Here is a 14,566-nt window from a genome sequence, read left to right as displayed (position 1 = left end):
CTGCCTGTCTTGGTCCCTCGGCAGAGCCTTCCTTCCCTCCAGCAGACAGACATTCCCATCTAACTTGGTGTCATCTGCAAATATACGGAGGGTGCCCTCAATCCCCTTGTCTATATCATCTACAAAGATGTTAAACAGCACTAGCCCCAGAACTGAGCCCTGGGGAACACTGCTAATAACCGGCTGCCAGCTGGATTTAGCTCCATTGACCACAACTCTCTGGGCCCAGCCATCCAGCCACTTTTTTACCCATTGAAGAGTCCAGCTACCAAAGCTGTGAGCAGTCAATTTATTTAGGATAGGATGCTGTGGGAGACCGTGTTAAAGGCTTTACTAAAGCCTAGGTAGACAACATCAACAGCCTTTCCCTCATCTACTAAGCAGGTCATTTTGTCATAAAAGGAAGCCACATTGGTCGAGCATGATCTTCCTTTCATAAGTCCATGTTGGCTGGCCCTGATCACCTGATTTTCCTGCATGTACTGTGTAGTGGCACTCAGAAGATCTGTTCCATAACCTTGCCTGGAACCGAGGTCAGGCTGACAGGCCTGTAGTTCCCCAGATTGTCCTTCCCAACCCTTTTTGTAGATGGGTGTTACATTTGGTAACTTCCGTTATGCTGGAACTTCTCCGGTTGACCAGGACTGCTGATAGATGATTGCGAGAGGTATGGCAAGTTCTTTTACCGGTTCCCTCATTACTCTGGGGTGAATCCCATCAGGGCCCATAGACTTATGAGAGTTTAATTGGCACAGCAGATCACTAACCATCTCCTTCTGGATTATGGGGGCTTCACTCAGCTCCCTGTCCTTAACTTCCAGCTCTGGGGGTTGGGTGTCTTGAGGACAACTGGTCTTGGTATTGAAGACTGGCAAAGAAGGCATTGAGCACTTCTGCTTTTTCCTCATCCCCTGTCACTACAGTATCCTCTGCATTTAGCAAATGATGGAGACCTTTCTTTTTTCCCCTGAGGCATTTTTATTTGTTTTGCTGAGAAATCTGAAAACTAAGCAGTAAAACTTAGAGAAGCCTGAGCCGCCTTCCTCTTTGAAGGAAGCCTTCAGTCTTCAGGGTGTTTTAATTTTTTTTCCCTCTTGCCTTGAAACAAAGCAATAGTTTCTTTTATAACCTTCCTAAATGAGTTCTAAGACTAAGTAGTAAACAAACATTTTAAGTAGGACTAGCTGGGACAGATGAATATTGCTTTGCGTTGCTTCTGAAGTCATGAACCATGGACACCCGGTAATGGACTGTGGCTTCAGTCACAGAAGAGAAAGGATTAACAGGAACATCTGGTACTGCTAGCAGGTAGAGGGGAAAGTATAAGCAACTTAGGCAGAGTTATTAAAACTACCTATGGAGAGCAGAGATGTTTAAATGGGTAGAGAAATGCAACCATTCCCCCTCTAAAGGAGGGAAGAGATGTGGTTGCAACATGAGAATTTTTTAGGAATAATGTAAGAATTCAGTATCTTTAGTGTATGTAATGAACTCAACTTTAGGCAGTTTCCCAAGTGAGTTTTGTAGAGACTGGGCCTAAGACTTTTGCTGTAGCTTTTTAATTTGCTCAGTATTATCAAGTCATTACCTGGCATATTTGGTGGAGTTCATGCATTGTAATCAAGAGACAGAGCTCAACTGGAAAGAGTTTCATGAAAAGCAGTGAAGATGATCGGATAACTATGGAGAGGAAAGACGGTTGAAAGAGTTGGTAGCAATTCCCGTAAGAAGGACTTGACTATCATAAATCCTAACAGGTTCCTTAGAGCAGCTTTCTTGCAACTTCTTAAGATGTTTGTTACTTTCTTCATCTTTCTTCTGTTTTCCCATTTTTGCCTGAATTGTTTATTTCAGATAGTTGAGCTGTTTGCAACTTAAAAGAAAATTATCAGTTTTAACTAATTTTTTTTCAAGCCTCAAAATCCTATTGATGTATTCTCCATGTTTTTACCATTCCCTCAAAATATGTTACAGCATATAAACACTGTATATAGCGTTTGCAGTTCTGACATTCTTTTAAGGGGGATTGCTGTATTGCTAAGGTATTGTTTGTCTGATTTTGGTCTTAGTAGCCTTAGTAGATGTTAGTAGTGTTTGTTTCATTATTTTTTTTTTGACTGAAACTTCAGAGTAAAACTAAGGAGGAAGACCCATCTAAATCTTACTAATATACAAGCTCTTCTGCTGTTAATAAGTAACAGTTTAGTAAATACTTTTCTTCTGCCAATGTGTGTATTTTGTTTGTACTATCCAAATACCTTAACTGTGATTAAAAACTATCATCTAAATAGAGTACTGAGTTAATTGCATTTCCATTTTTGAGCATGGGAAATGTTTTATTATAATAATCTCTTCATTGGTTTTGATGTTGCTCTCTACTGTAAAAGGAATAGGTACTAGAATATGTCTCACACAATTACTTTTGTCATGTTGTGTAGCCTGTTTGATTTGTGCCAGTGTTGTTCCTTAAAGATTGGCAGTTCTCAGTTTAAACAGCTGTGTAAAAGCGACTAGCAACTTGCTTTGAAAGCAACCTAGTCTTTCTCTGAAACTCAAGACATCCATATATTGTTAGAGAAGATTATCTTTTTGTTGCACAGCAGGTGATATTTTTGATTATTTATGTTTAGGAAGATATATATTGATGAGTATAACTTCTTCACTTCTCTGCTACTCCTGTTCTGACTTCCATGGTGCCAAAAGTGATGATGCTGCTCCAGTGGCAAGTCCAGTTTTCTACTGAATTGCTTTTAGCCCTGACTACTATGTTTAGTAGCAATATGGTTTTATACTAGCTTAATTTAGTCATGGAACTACAGTTTAAGGTGTGAACAGTTTGTTAGCTGTTATAGAGTACCTGCTTAAGATCATGCACTGTACCTTTGGTAAATAGGAGGTCACTGAAGGCTTCTGACTCTTTCATTGAGGGATTTTTTTTTTAAGTGACAGGATATGGCATGCAGATAGATTAGCATGAAGGAAGATTAGGATACATTGCTTTAATGTTCTGCAATTCAATTTTCTGTGTTGACTGGTTTCTTGTTAGCTTAGGAGTCTCTGCCTTGGACTATGCAAGACAGACATGTTTCAAGGCAAAAAAAAAGTAGTACTTTCCAAACTTGGCTTGCCACTTCATTGTAGCCTAGAAATTATTACATTGCCTAAGTTTGTCAGTTCAGAAGCTTTACATTCAGTCTCACTCATATGAGTTAACCTTGAACATGCATACGAACAGGTAAGACCACCTTGGCAGATGTCTGTTCAGCTGGGTATGTCATAATGACCAACCTTGCATGTTTCCAGTGCTTGGTAAATCCAAAGAGGATAAAGAATTTTGAATTATGGAATCTAAGCTTGGTTCAGTAAACTTTTTTTAATGAAAAAGGAATCTTGATCAAGACTTACTTAAATAAAACTGTGTCATTTCAGGCCAAATTTCCTGACTGTGATGTCATTGTCTGGTACTGTGTGCTTTCCTAGCCTGTTTGTCTGCAGTTTCCCCTTTATTTTTCCTGTTCTGTACACTTAATGAGTATTACTAATAGAACACCAGCTTGTCAAAATAGAGGCAGTGAGCGGCATTTGTGTACAAGCCTGGAACACACTGTTATACCTTTGGATTGTAATGGGACATGTTTTAAGATAAGTATGCTTAGTAGTATTTCTTACATTACAGATGGCTGGAATCCATTTTCTCATCCATATAAGAAGATGGAATATGGGAAGTGGGAGTTGTTCATTCCACCTGGACAAGATGGTTATCCTCCTGTGCCCCATGGATCAAAGCTAAAGGTGTTGACTCTAGACTTAATCTGTCCAGTTCTTGTAACCCTTCTAACTCAGTTGCCATTTTTGTTTTCTTTTAAATAACTAACTTCTTTTAATTGTTCTAAGAAGCAGAATCAGTTTATCTACTTGTGCACAGTGACCTCAATGAGTGAAACTTTAACATCTAACTCTCTCCATGATGCTTAGGAACAGGCGTATGTGGCTGAAATGTGGATATAGTGTATTGTATCATGTTACAAGATGAAAACAGTATTTACATAGTGATAATTTGAAAAGTAAGAGTTAAGTAATGTCTAGATGGAACTACTTGAGATTGAGATCCTATTAAAATCTCTATACCTTGGTAGTTTTTGTGATCCTTCTAACCATGGCTTTTCAGGTGATCTTTTTGTGTTGCTTTAATGGTACATGTGACTTTGTAAAACTTCTGCCTATCCTTTAGCAATTATGGGATTTGAGCAGTAGACTTAGGTTAAGTAAGTTAAACTAAATACAGATGCAGGGAAAACAGTTTAATACTCACGAAACACAACTAATAAAATACATGAGCGTAAAATCCTTTCTTCCAGAAATTAATGGAAAGTTTCTTTGAGCTGTCAAATGCAACAGTTGTTACACTTAGTTGTCATTATGCATACCTGCACTATCAGTAGAGTTGATTATTTCTAGGTGAATACTAATTTCAGTCAGAGATGTACTTCTGAGAATTTGAATTGTTGCAGTCAGAGCTTAAGTTCCAGAGATATTGAGTGCTAACAGGGGATGGTAGTGAGTAGTTAAACGTACTGAAATCATCTATAGACTAGGAAAATTGAGAAACTGGGAGCATTTGTGTACTACTACTGTGTTTTTAGGGCTCCCATGAACAAAACTAACCCACTGAAAAAAATCCTCATTTTTCTGCTGAAAATGAGCTTAGATGAACAAGAAATCTGCTGAAACAAAGATATGCATAAAAATGCTCTGGAAATGATTACTTGATGTGTGTGCTTATCATTATGCTTTATGTTATGGCCTATGAAATCATCCCAGTAATAAATATGGATAAATTGAAATTTAGGAATACTCATTCAAGGATGAGAAAGCTGTTTTTTATTTTACAGAGCAGAAAACAAAACAGTTGCCTGCAATTCAGAAATAGTGATTATGCAGTAATGTATAAGATTATAGAATGGTCACTTAATATTTTCCATGGCTTTGAGATGCAAGTATGTTAGATTTTTTGATTGTTGCTAAATTTACCTTTTTATTTTTGTATCTACAGAACCATTGAGCTCACCTACTGTAGAATATTCTATGCTCAGTGTAGAGATGAGAGATATGAATGATGATAAGTGTTGATAATTAACATAATGGCAAAAAGCAAATATTCTTAAACATGATTGGAAAAACTGAAGGTTTTTTGTCTATCTACCTGTATAATTACTGGTCATATCTCCTATTTTTGAAGTACAGGTCATTATAGTACTTTCTCTCTTTCCATTCACCATTTTCTTTGAAATAAACTCCATAAAGCAAAGATTGCATTGTGCATAATTTGTTTCATGTGCAGAATTTTTGACTACTGATTACTCTTGGTACTGATGTACTAGTAAAATGATGTGCTGTAGTTCTGTAGTTGCTCTGAGTCTTCTGAAAAGCTATGACACTCCTGCTACGAGAGCAGAATGTGAGTTTGTGTTCCTCTTTTTTTTAATTAATTTAGTTTTTTGCTCTACCGCTTCTTTAATTGTGTTTTTACATGGTCAGTTTTAAACAAAGATGTATGCCGTTGTCACTGACACTCAAAATACGTGATTGCCGAATAAGCTTGTGAAGCTGGACTGTTCTGCCTGTGAGAGAGATTTGCTTTTGAGTTCATATATTCTTGTCTTCAAAAAAAAAAGGTTGTGCAAAGATTTAGAAACTTGATTCACAAGTTTACATAATCATAATTGATGACTTCATCCATATGGAACTGCTCCTAACCTTGTCTGTAACCTTGCTAATAATCTTTTGTGACACTTTGTTTTTGTCCTGTGGTGCCTGCGCAACTGAATCTAACACATCACAATGTGTATTTTCAATGTATTTAGATGATATAACTAAAGTGGAAAAAAGTCTCCAGCTAAGGTAGTTCTGAAATGGGCTCTCTGTCACAAAAGCTGGAATGAGGTTGGAATATTCCACATGGAAGGCGTGTACGTTACCCTCACAGTACGGCTGATCTTTTTATCCCCTCTCATTCTGCTAACAGGTTCAGAAAACTGCTGCTCTTCTGTAAGTTTTCTTCGAACTACGTGGTTCTGTTAGATTATGCTTGTTCATAAGCCAGTATTTTTGGGAACATGAGGATTGGTGTGGTAGAGCATAGCTTTGCAGTTCTTTGTTCATATAGAAGCTGAGAATGTTGGATTGTCTGTAGGTGGAAGTTACTATGCAGATTGCAGAGCTAATGTTTAAATACACAGGCACTGTTGTCTGTGTGCACTAGACTAGGCAACAAAACCTATTTCTTTTTAGTAATGAAAGTATTACCTTTTTTGCTTTACTGAAGCATAAGGGAATGACAGGTTTTAAGAAAGACTGGTAAAAAACTTCAAGTATATAAGCTAGAATAGTCAACTTCAGATGTTTATGCAGTGATTTGATTAATCTGCTAGGGGAAAGAAGTCTCCTCCAGAAGGTCCTTATCTTTAGTTTCTGTCTACACTGTTTTCATCTTTAGCTCTACACAGGCGAATGTCAAGTTCTGAAATGGTGACAAGGTCATTCCTTTTAAATAAGTAATTTCTAAACCAGAATGGGAAATGGATGGAGTGTAGCTGGTGACACTAATTTAGATCAGGTCACAAAATATTTTTGTAGGAAAATAAATGAGGAGCAGAGGTCAAATATTTGCCTGTTCTCAATAGTAGTAGACTGTCTACTGTAGCTCTTCAGGCAGTCTTGTAAGTAAATACAAACATTGAAGAAAGTGAGTAATTAAAAAGCCTGCTGTAGATTTTCTGATAATTTCTGTGTGAAGGGATGGATGCTTATGACAGCTGAGTGACTCCCTGTGGATTATGACATCTATCTGCAAAATAAGGTTACCTGCTAGAAAAGGGCATTTTTTTCCTCCTATGGATCAGTTGGGAGCTTAGAGTGAGTTAAATGAACAAATATAGTTGCTGTTGTGTTTGTGTGATGTTTGCTTTTTTTAAACTTCTGACAGATATCATAAGTTAAAAACCAAAAAGAAAACCAAAGTTTGTACTTTAATAAATTAAGCTTCTTTACCTCTGTTTCTTTATTCTAATGGGAGTAGTTAGAAAGATGTTCTGGAACAACCAAGGTTTCTTTAAATGTTGGCATGTTTGTCATTCTAACAGTGATGGCAGTTGTGGGGCAAGTGTTCTTATGGAAGTGTGCTTCATGGTTGATAATGACTGAATTCTTCCTTCATTGTCAGAGTATTCTTAATTACCTTTTCACAGTATACGGCAAACTTTTAGAAAAATTAACATGGATAGGCTTCTTTAGCAAGTCTCGTCATGTGTTGTCATATGCGTGCAGGAGTTTAATCAGTGTTCCACTTTGTTCTTTTACTGTTTGTTTATAAATGACTTTTACAACTACTTAAAAATACCTGTAAATTAAATTTTCACTGTAGTCTGTAAGATCCTAATTTTGAAATATAGTATTAGTGGAGTTTAGAGGTGGGAACAGTACTGGTAAAAATGGAGATCTTGGTATCTGCAGGGGGGAACTTGTTCAATATTCTTTATAGGAATGCCAAGGAACAACACAGAATATGCAGGACAGTTGGGAGGTAGAAGCCAATAAGAATTCAAACCTAGATAAAAATTCCCAAATCCATGGCTAATGATCAAGTTCTGAAATATTTTCACACAGCTAAGTAAGAAAAGATGGTAAGATCAGTACTTCTGAAATATTGGCAATTATGATTGAGCTAACTGCTGCCTTGGAATGCTGTCTTCGAGGAGATCTGTATAGCAGAACCACTAACTTTTCTTCCATGAGCTGGAGAGGATGTACTAAAATAGTAGCAATTGTTCAACTTTCTAGTAATGACAGTAGATCTCTGATTTCTGAAATCAATTGACAGAACAAGAATTTGGTATATTAATAGATTTATCTGACAGTATGCTGAGTAGGTGCATGAAATTAAAACACTGTATGCAACTAATATTACTTGTACATTCATGGATTCTAGTTTAAATGTAAATGATTCTGGCTTATTTCTCTTGAATTATGAAGGTAAGAGTCAGAGTGGCTGATATGCCTCTATAATGCAACTTTTACTGAGAGCAAGGTAAAGATTAGGAAGTTGTCTGTAAAATATCAATGACTGAACTTGTTGGTTTCTTACTACATTTTTGAAGCCATGTGAGTTAACTACAAATGGGTAGCTTTCTCAGATATCTTTTATGTAATTGAGTGTAGAAAGATAAAAGTTTAAAAAACACAAAAAAACCCACCCCAAAACCCCACCTGTTTTATAGTTAATTTTAATTGGATTTTAACAGATCATTTCTGGGCACCATAGCAGCCTTCATAATTTCTATGTGTATGTATGCTAACAGAACTAATCCTATACAGCTCAGGGAACAAATAATAAAAGTTTTCCATGGAAAGGTCATCTCAGAAAATGGTAGAAACTTCTTAAAAACTCTGCATTCCATTATTTGCAAAATCTATCCTTTCCTCCTTCATGCACATACATCTACATATGTGTATATATAATGTATTTAAATGGTAAACTTTATAGTTTTTTGAGGGAGTATCTTGTATTCTAATGAGGTGATTAGATTTGATATCTTGTGTGCTTGTTAACACAATATTTTTCTATTGATATTCCACTATTGCATGTTTCAGCGATTGTGGAATAGCAGTTGTAGGTGCCAAGTTCAATACGAAATTTGGGCTGGCATAAAGAACAGTCATAATTTTTTTATCAGTTTGAACTTTTAAAACACTTTGTACACTACTATTGGTTTTGAGTAGTTTTCCAGTCCAAATGTATAACCCTTTTTAATATTAAAGTGTGCAAAGGAGAAACTACTTTGAGTCAGAACAGTAAGAGATTAATCATGGTTAGTAGTACCGAAAAGTACATGTGTATCCATGAGGTGCTAGGGAGAAGAAAATTAATTGTAAAGAATATTATTGAAACTTAATACTTAGAGTCTTTACTGCTGTATCCTGTACTTTGGAGAAGAAAATTAATTGTAAAGAATATTACTGAAACTTAATACTTAGTCTTTACTGCTGTATCCTGTACTTCGTAGCAGATCTGCACACTCTGTGTTTAACTTGTAAACCTTGAAAAGGAATCAAATATGGTGAGCAGGTAGGTTAATCAGTGTCAGGGAACCACTGTTAGTAAAATTCATCAAATGTAATTACTGTCACTGATGAAATAGATGGTGTTGCAGCTGACCCTACTGATCACAAAGTCCAGCAGCATAGCATCAGACTGGCTTCAAGTTCAGGTCTCATGCGCTTCGAGCAGTCTGCAGTCAAAACGTGAAGGTGTTTTTAATGAGAATGTGAAAACCCAGGAAAATTTTAATAATGCGATAACAGGCGGGTGGTTAGGATGCTAGGTATAGAAGTGTTAAAGATGTGGTGGGTTTTCTGTAACATAAGAACTAAATAGAACCATAGAATACCAGTTTGAAAGGGACCTCAAGGATCACCTGGTCCACCCTTCTTGGCGAAAGCATGGTCTAGACAAGACGGCCCAGCACCCTGTCCAGCTGAATCTTAAGTGTCCAATGTTGGAGAATCTACCACTTCCCTCGGAGATTATTCTGAAGGTTGATTGTTCTCATCATGAAATGGCTTACATACAGTCAGACAGCTTTTACAAAGGGAGCCCTAGGTACACCTAGCAGAGGTATGAAGCTGGCAGGGGATATATTTGCTCATAGTCTGTGAAGTTCAGTGTCACTTAAATTTCCTATCTTAAATGGTGTGTAGGACGGAAAAAAAATAAGAGTCACCAGGTCTGCAAAGTTGAACAGTGAATGCAACAAGTGTTCTGTGACATCATGGTATATGAACTATGTGCAAGAAGAGGCAGCCGTGGCATTCCTGACATTTTGAACTTTAGGGAACAGGACTTAAGTCATCTAGCATATACATTTCTAGACATCAGTGGTGCTGAATGGGAAGTAAAGCATTAGTTAAATCTGTGGCAATACCCTTCATGTTTCATTGCTTGATTGCAAGCCATGACTCTTCAGCGAGTTACTGTAGACTTCTCTTGGTTACAGATTAGATTTACTAGCAGGAAGAGGTGTTATCTCGTTGGGAGGTAAATGGTCTCTTGACTTTGCTTGTTTGGATTTGGTAAACAATGTGCAACTACTCGTGGACTCATAGGAGAGGTTGTAGCAGCGATGAAGCATTGCAATGCAGTGGACTGTTGCTGTTTGGAGCCTTTTTTGCAGACTGAGCTCAGCATTTAAGAATATTCTTGTTCAGTTATTTCGGCAGGCTTAGTTCTCCAGTGACTTGAGGATTACATGATTCTTTGGTAGGAGGTTTTGCTATTTAAGATTCCTTTTAGTTTATCCATATGGAAGAGTAATGGTTTCAATTGATATTAGGTGAGTGTTAAAGCAAAATTTTTTTTTTTGGAGGAAAAGGGAGAGATACTTCAAAGGACAAGGATTTTTGAAATGGAATTTGAAGTCTGAGAGTCCCTATTAAGTATATCCATATTAAGTGTATATAAACATGGCTGTGCCTTTTAGGGCAATTGTTTTATTTTGAAGATTGGACCACTCTTCTGACGCTCTCTTCAGTGTGACTTGCTGGTACGTACTTCCTAATTTCCAACTGTATTTGTCTATAAAGTTAAGAGAAGATTATAGTTCAAGGAGAAAGTGGAAGATAAACTTTGGTATTCTAATGGACTTACTCTGCACCTTGGATGCCCAAGCGTTGTCAGATTCAATCTGTACTGGCAACACAGTGAACACTGGAGCTGTTTGAGGAGGACTTCTCTGAGGCATTATGATAAAGTATGCTTTACTTACTGTGATAAGGTACGCTATTTTAGAATATCAAAAAGCAGTTAATGCACCTAACAATGTGTGGAGAGAGTCAGGTGAGCTCATCCGTGACAGATGACCTCAGAACAGAGGGAACAGATCATGATTCTCTGCACCTTTTTATTATCTGCCAAAGAGAGCGTGACCTAAGGTGTTAGGGACTCTTGAGTTGTTGGGCAGGGAGACAACAGTAAGAGGAGGGAGAAGGTAGTGGAAGGACCATTTGGGACTGTAGGCTACCCCGGTTGTAAGACACTGTGGGAGTGTGTGACAGGAGGCAGAAGTGTTGGGCATGACCTGCCTCATCCCCCAAACAATGTTTTGCTGTCAGTTTGAAACAGCTGTGAATGGGAGTATCAAGAAGTAAGCATGCTATGCCACAACCACCCAACCACAAGATGCATTATGCAGCAGTTGTCCTTTATACAAATGCTTTATAGTAGAGGATAAGTAATACTTCATGCTTGGGTGCCCCTATTACGTACTTCAGCAGCTTCTTTTCTACTTGACATGGCTTGGAACAACTCTAATAAGTTACACTACTGTGTGTAATGTGCTTTATTATTATGTTGCTTTTCAGACTGTGCTCTCGTACCCCAAGCCTCTCAGTTACATAATACATATATGAATGCTTTTATATTACACATACAAATTTTTATGGTCTTTGAGCGACATCACTGTTATAGTAACTTGATTCTGGTTAAGTCACAGTGGGGGAAAAAGTATTGCTTGAACTGTATATTTTAGAGATTCCTTTGACTTACTAATTTGATTTTGAAAAAGGTCTTTCAAAATCTGGATTTTAGACTGAAAGAAAAGTTTGAATGCTGTCCTGCAATGTAGATACATGTGGTGTTTTCCTTTTTTTAGAATAAACTGGTTGTCTCTCAATACCTAATAATGCCAGCTTTTTGTAGCTAACAGTTATAAAGTCTATTGTTTCTTCCTGTAGAAATCCATGTACTTCTAGGATAGTTCATGATGATTAAGTGAAGTATTGTCTCTATGCTTGTGCCTATTGAAATCTATTGGGAATGTTTCTGTGTGATATTGCTTTCTTTTCTAACAACTCTCCTATGGTTTCCTGGATTTTAACAGTTTGATTTTCCTGTGATATTTTTATCTCTATCTGAATACTAAGCTACAGTCTCCGTCTTCTGAATGTTTTTTATATTCAAATAGATAATATAGTAGTTTCTGTGGGTTCTGTTAGTATTTACTAATTTATCTTAGTTTTCTAAGAGAAGTGTGGAAATGGAAAAAAGCAAAAGCTTTCCTTCTTAATCTCATCTAGTAGATTAGTTAAACATATTCTTAAGTTCTTCACTGTAACTGAAATACTTAATTCACAAATGGAGCTGTATCTCCCTCTTTTGGAAATTCAGGGCATGACTTCATGACTTGGCTTTGAAGATATGCTTTTGTTTCTTTCATATCTTGATTTTTTTTTTAATTTATTTTCTTTCCCCAGGGGAGAAGGGAAGGGGAAAGAAGGGGGAGTTGTGAACAAATATTTAATATCCCTATCAAGTTTAGAGTTTAGTAGCTGATGTGATCATATTTTTACAGAAAAATAATCTACACAGCAAATAGACCCCTCTCCCAATGGCTTCTGAACCGCAGAGATTCCTCTGCAGAACTTTTTTAAACATATAAACCACCTGAGAAGTATTACTATGTGTTCCATTGTAAAGAGTATTTTTTTTAATATTTGATTTAAATGCTTGTCCCTTTAGCAGATTTCTTTACCAGAAAATTGCTTGGAAGAAAAAAAGCAAACAAACCAGACAGCTTTGTCTAAACGGACTTAATTTTGACAGTAATCTTTAAATTGATCAGGGGGAAAAAAAAAGGTGGGAGAAAGGGACACTTGAAGTAATGTGGCTGGAGTGTTCTATTACTTTTTCTTTCTAGTGTAACTGATTTGCAGTTGAGGAAGGAGAAGAGCCTGGCAGAAACAACATGCTATCCATTCTTTCTGAAACTTCTTTTCAAGGTTTCTATTCAATTTGCTTGTTAGGAAATAAGTTCAGTGATTGCAAGCACCTTGACAGATACACTTGATTTCTTGGTTATTTGGAGTGGTAGGAATAGACTACGGTAAAGTTTTTCAGTGAAAGGTGAGTTCTGGAAAGTTCTCCTGTTTTCCGTGCATCCTTCCGCCACCTGTTTGGGTGGAGGGTCCATTTGGGAAGGTGCTACTGGCTAGGGGAAACTGAAGTGTTGAACAACTTCTGATCCTTTTTCTTCCTTGCTGCCTCTCTTGAGGTTTGTTAGGCAGGGCTGTGCAGTAGCAAGAAGTTACTCTACTAAGACACTAGTGAGGCACTAGTAAGGCACTAGTGAAGAAGCTATGTGTCTTCATTCCTTTCCTTCTGTTTCTGAGGCTATTAGAGAGAGATGTTTTATCTGGTCTCTAAAATGTGGCAGATTGAATGAGACAATTCTAGAATAAAACTCTTAACAGTGCTGTTCTGTCCCAAATTTTTGTCAGGCTTTTGTATTTTATCTAAATCTTTAAAGCAAACTGTGTCAGGCAAGGAACTCTGAATTCCAGTGCTGGGTTCTGCAGCAGATTGCATTGCCGTACTGGATGGTATTCTGCTGTGGTCCCATGTATTAAAACACAAACATATAAAAACGTTGCCTCTAGACTCTAGTCCTTCTCTTAAACCAGTATGACCTGTAGAAAGAGAATGGTAATAGTTGCCCTGTGGTTTCCTCTGTGTGCATGGGGAAGGCAGGGGTGGCAATGTGATTTTATTTACTTCTGTAAATAGGTTCAACTTACATCATCTACTGGCGAAAGGTCATCAGAACTGTGTATTGTATCTTTGGTGCTAAGCACAGGTTTGGATATGCTTTGTGGAAGAAAAGTAGACAGCTAAGATGCACAGGGAAAGGTATTTTCAGCTGATTGTAAAGCTTCTCTATTTCTGTAGTAACTTGAGGGAGTTGAGAAAAGGGTGAACAATTTAAGAAAAGAAATCTGATCTTATAGCAGGATTGTATCAGTGACTTGAATGCAGGAACTGTCTTTGAAACTAAACTGCATTTATGAAATGAAATCGAAGACCAGGTTTTCTTACAGCGGCAATATGTCCTAAGTATAAAGTTCTGGAAAAGTTAACTTTTCAGTTAATTTTTCAGAATTGGTTCAGATTCTTTTGTATTCTTGTAAATATGTGGTGCTTTCTCTTGGTTACACTATTTTTGCAAAAGTAAAAATGTAAACTTCTCTTTATCTACACTATTATAACATAACCTGTATGTTAGACTAAAAAAAACTTTAGTTTACAAGCAGTTGTTTTCCTTCCCTGTGAACTCCTAGAACAACTGAGGGAAATACCTTGATGTTTAATTTCTAATGAATTTCATGTAGTGGAAAAACCTGATTATGTTATTGCAGTATCTAACATAAACTTCCTAGAGAGTATTTAAGACCTAATCCTGTCATGCTTTTAGGTTTTGAGTTGAACTTACTTTCAAATCAGGTGCGTGTTACTGAGATGAGATGGTGTTTCTACCTGTGTTCTTGTGACTTTTACATTTAGATAACCTTGTCTCAGAAATGAATAAACATGAAGCTAGTGAAATACTATACATTATAAAATATTGAAATAATAGCTTATTGCCCTTACATAAAAAAAGTCATTGATGTTTCCGTAGTTATATTAGAGCTAGTCCACTCTCATTATGTTAGCTATTGTTGGTTTGATGGCCAATTTAAT

At 36.9% G+C, this 14,566-nt stretch overlaps 1 protein-coding gene across 1 annotated transcript in view; it reads left to right on the top strand.

The window, feature by feature from the left end:
* Nucleotides 1-14,566, top strand: part of LOC104157929 (1,4-alpha-glucan-branching enzyme-like) — a gene marked incomplete at its 3' end in the record, with an annotated part of 62,371 nt that overhangs the window by 34,119 nt on the left and 13,686 nt on the right. The window contains exon 4 of the mRNA XM_009695476.1: nucleotides 3,677-3,792. Coding sequence (XP_009693778.1) covers nucleotides 3,677-3,792 — 116 coding nt within the window. The remainder of the gene's footprint in view (nucleotides 1-3,676; nucleotides 3,793-14,566) is intronic.

This window comes from Cariama cristata, unplaced genomic scaffold, assembly GCF_000690535.1.
Source record: "Cariama cristata isolate BGI_N322 unplaced genomic scaffold, ASM69053v1 scaffold1032, whole genome shotgun sequence".
Lineage (NCBI taxonomy): Eukaryota > Metazoa > Chordata > Aves > Cariamiformes > Cariamidae > Cariama > Cariama cristata.
Note: the sequence above shows the minus strand (reverse complement) of the source record. Positions and strands in the feature narration are given on the sequence as shown.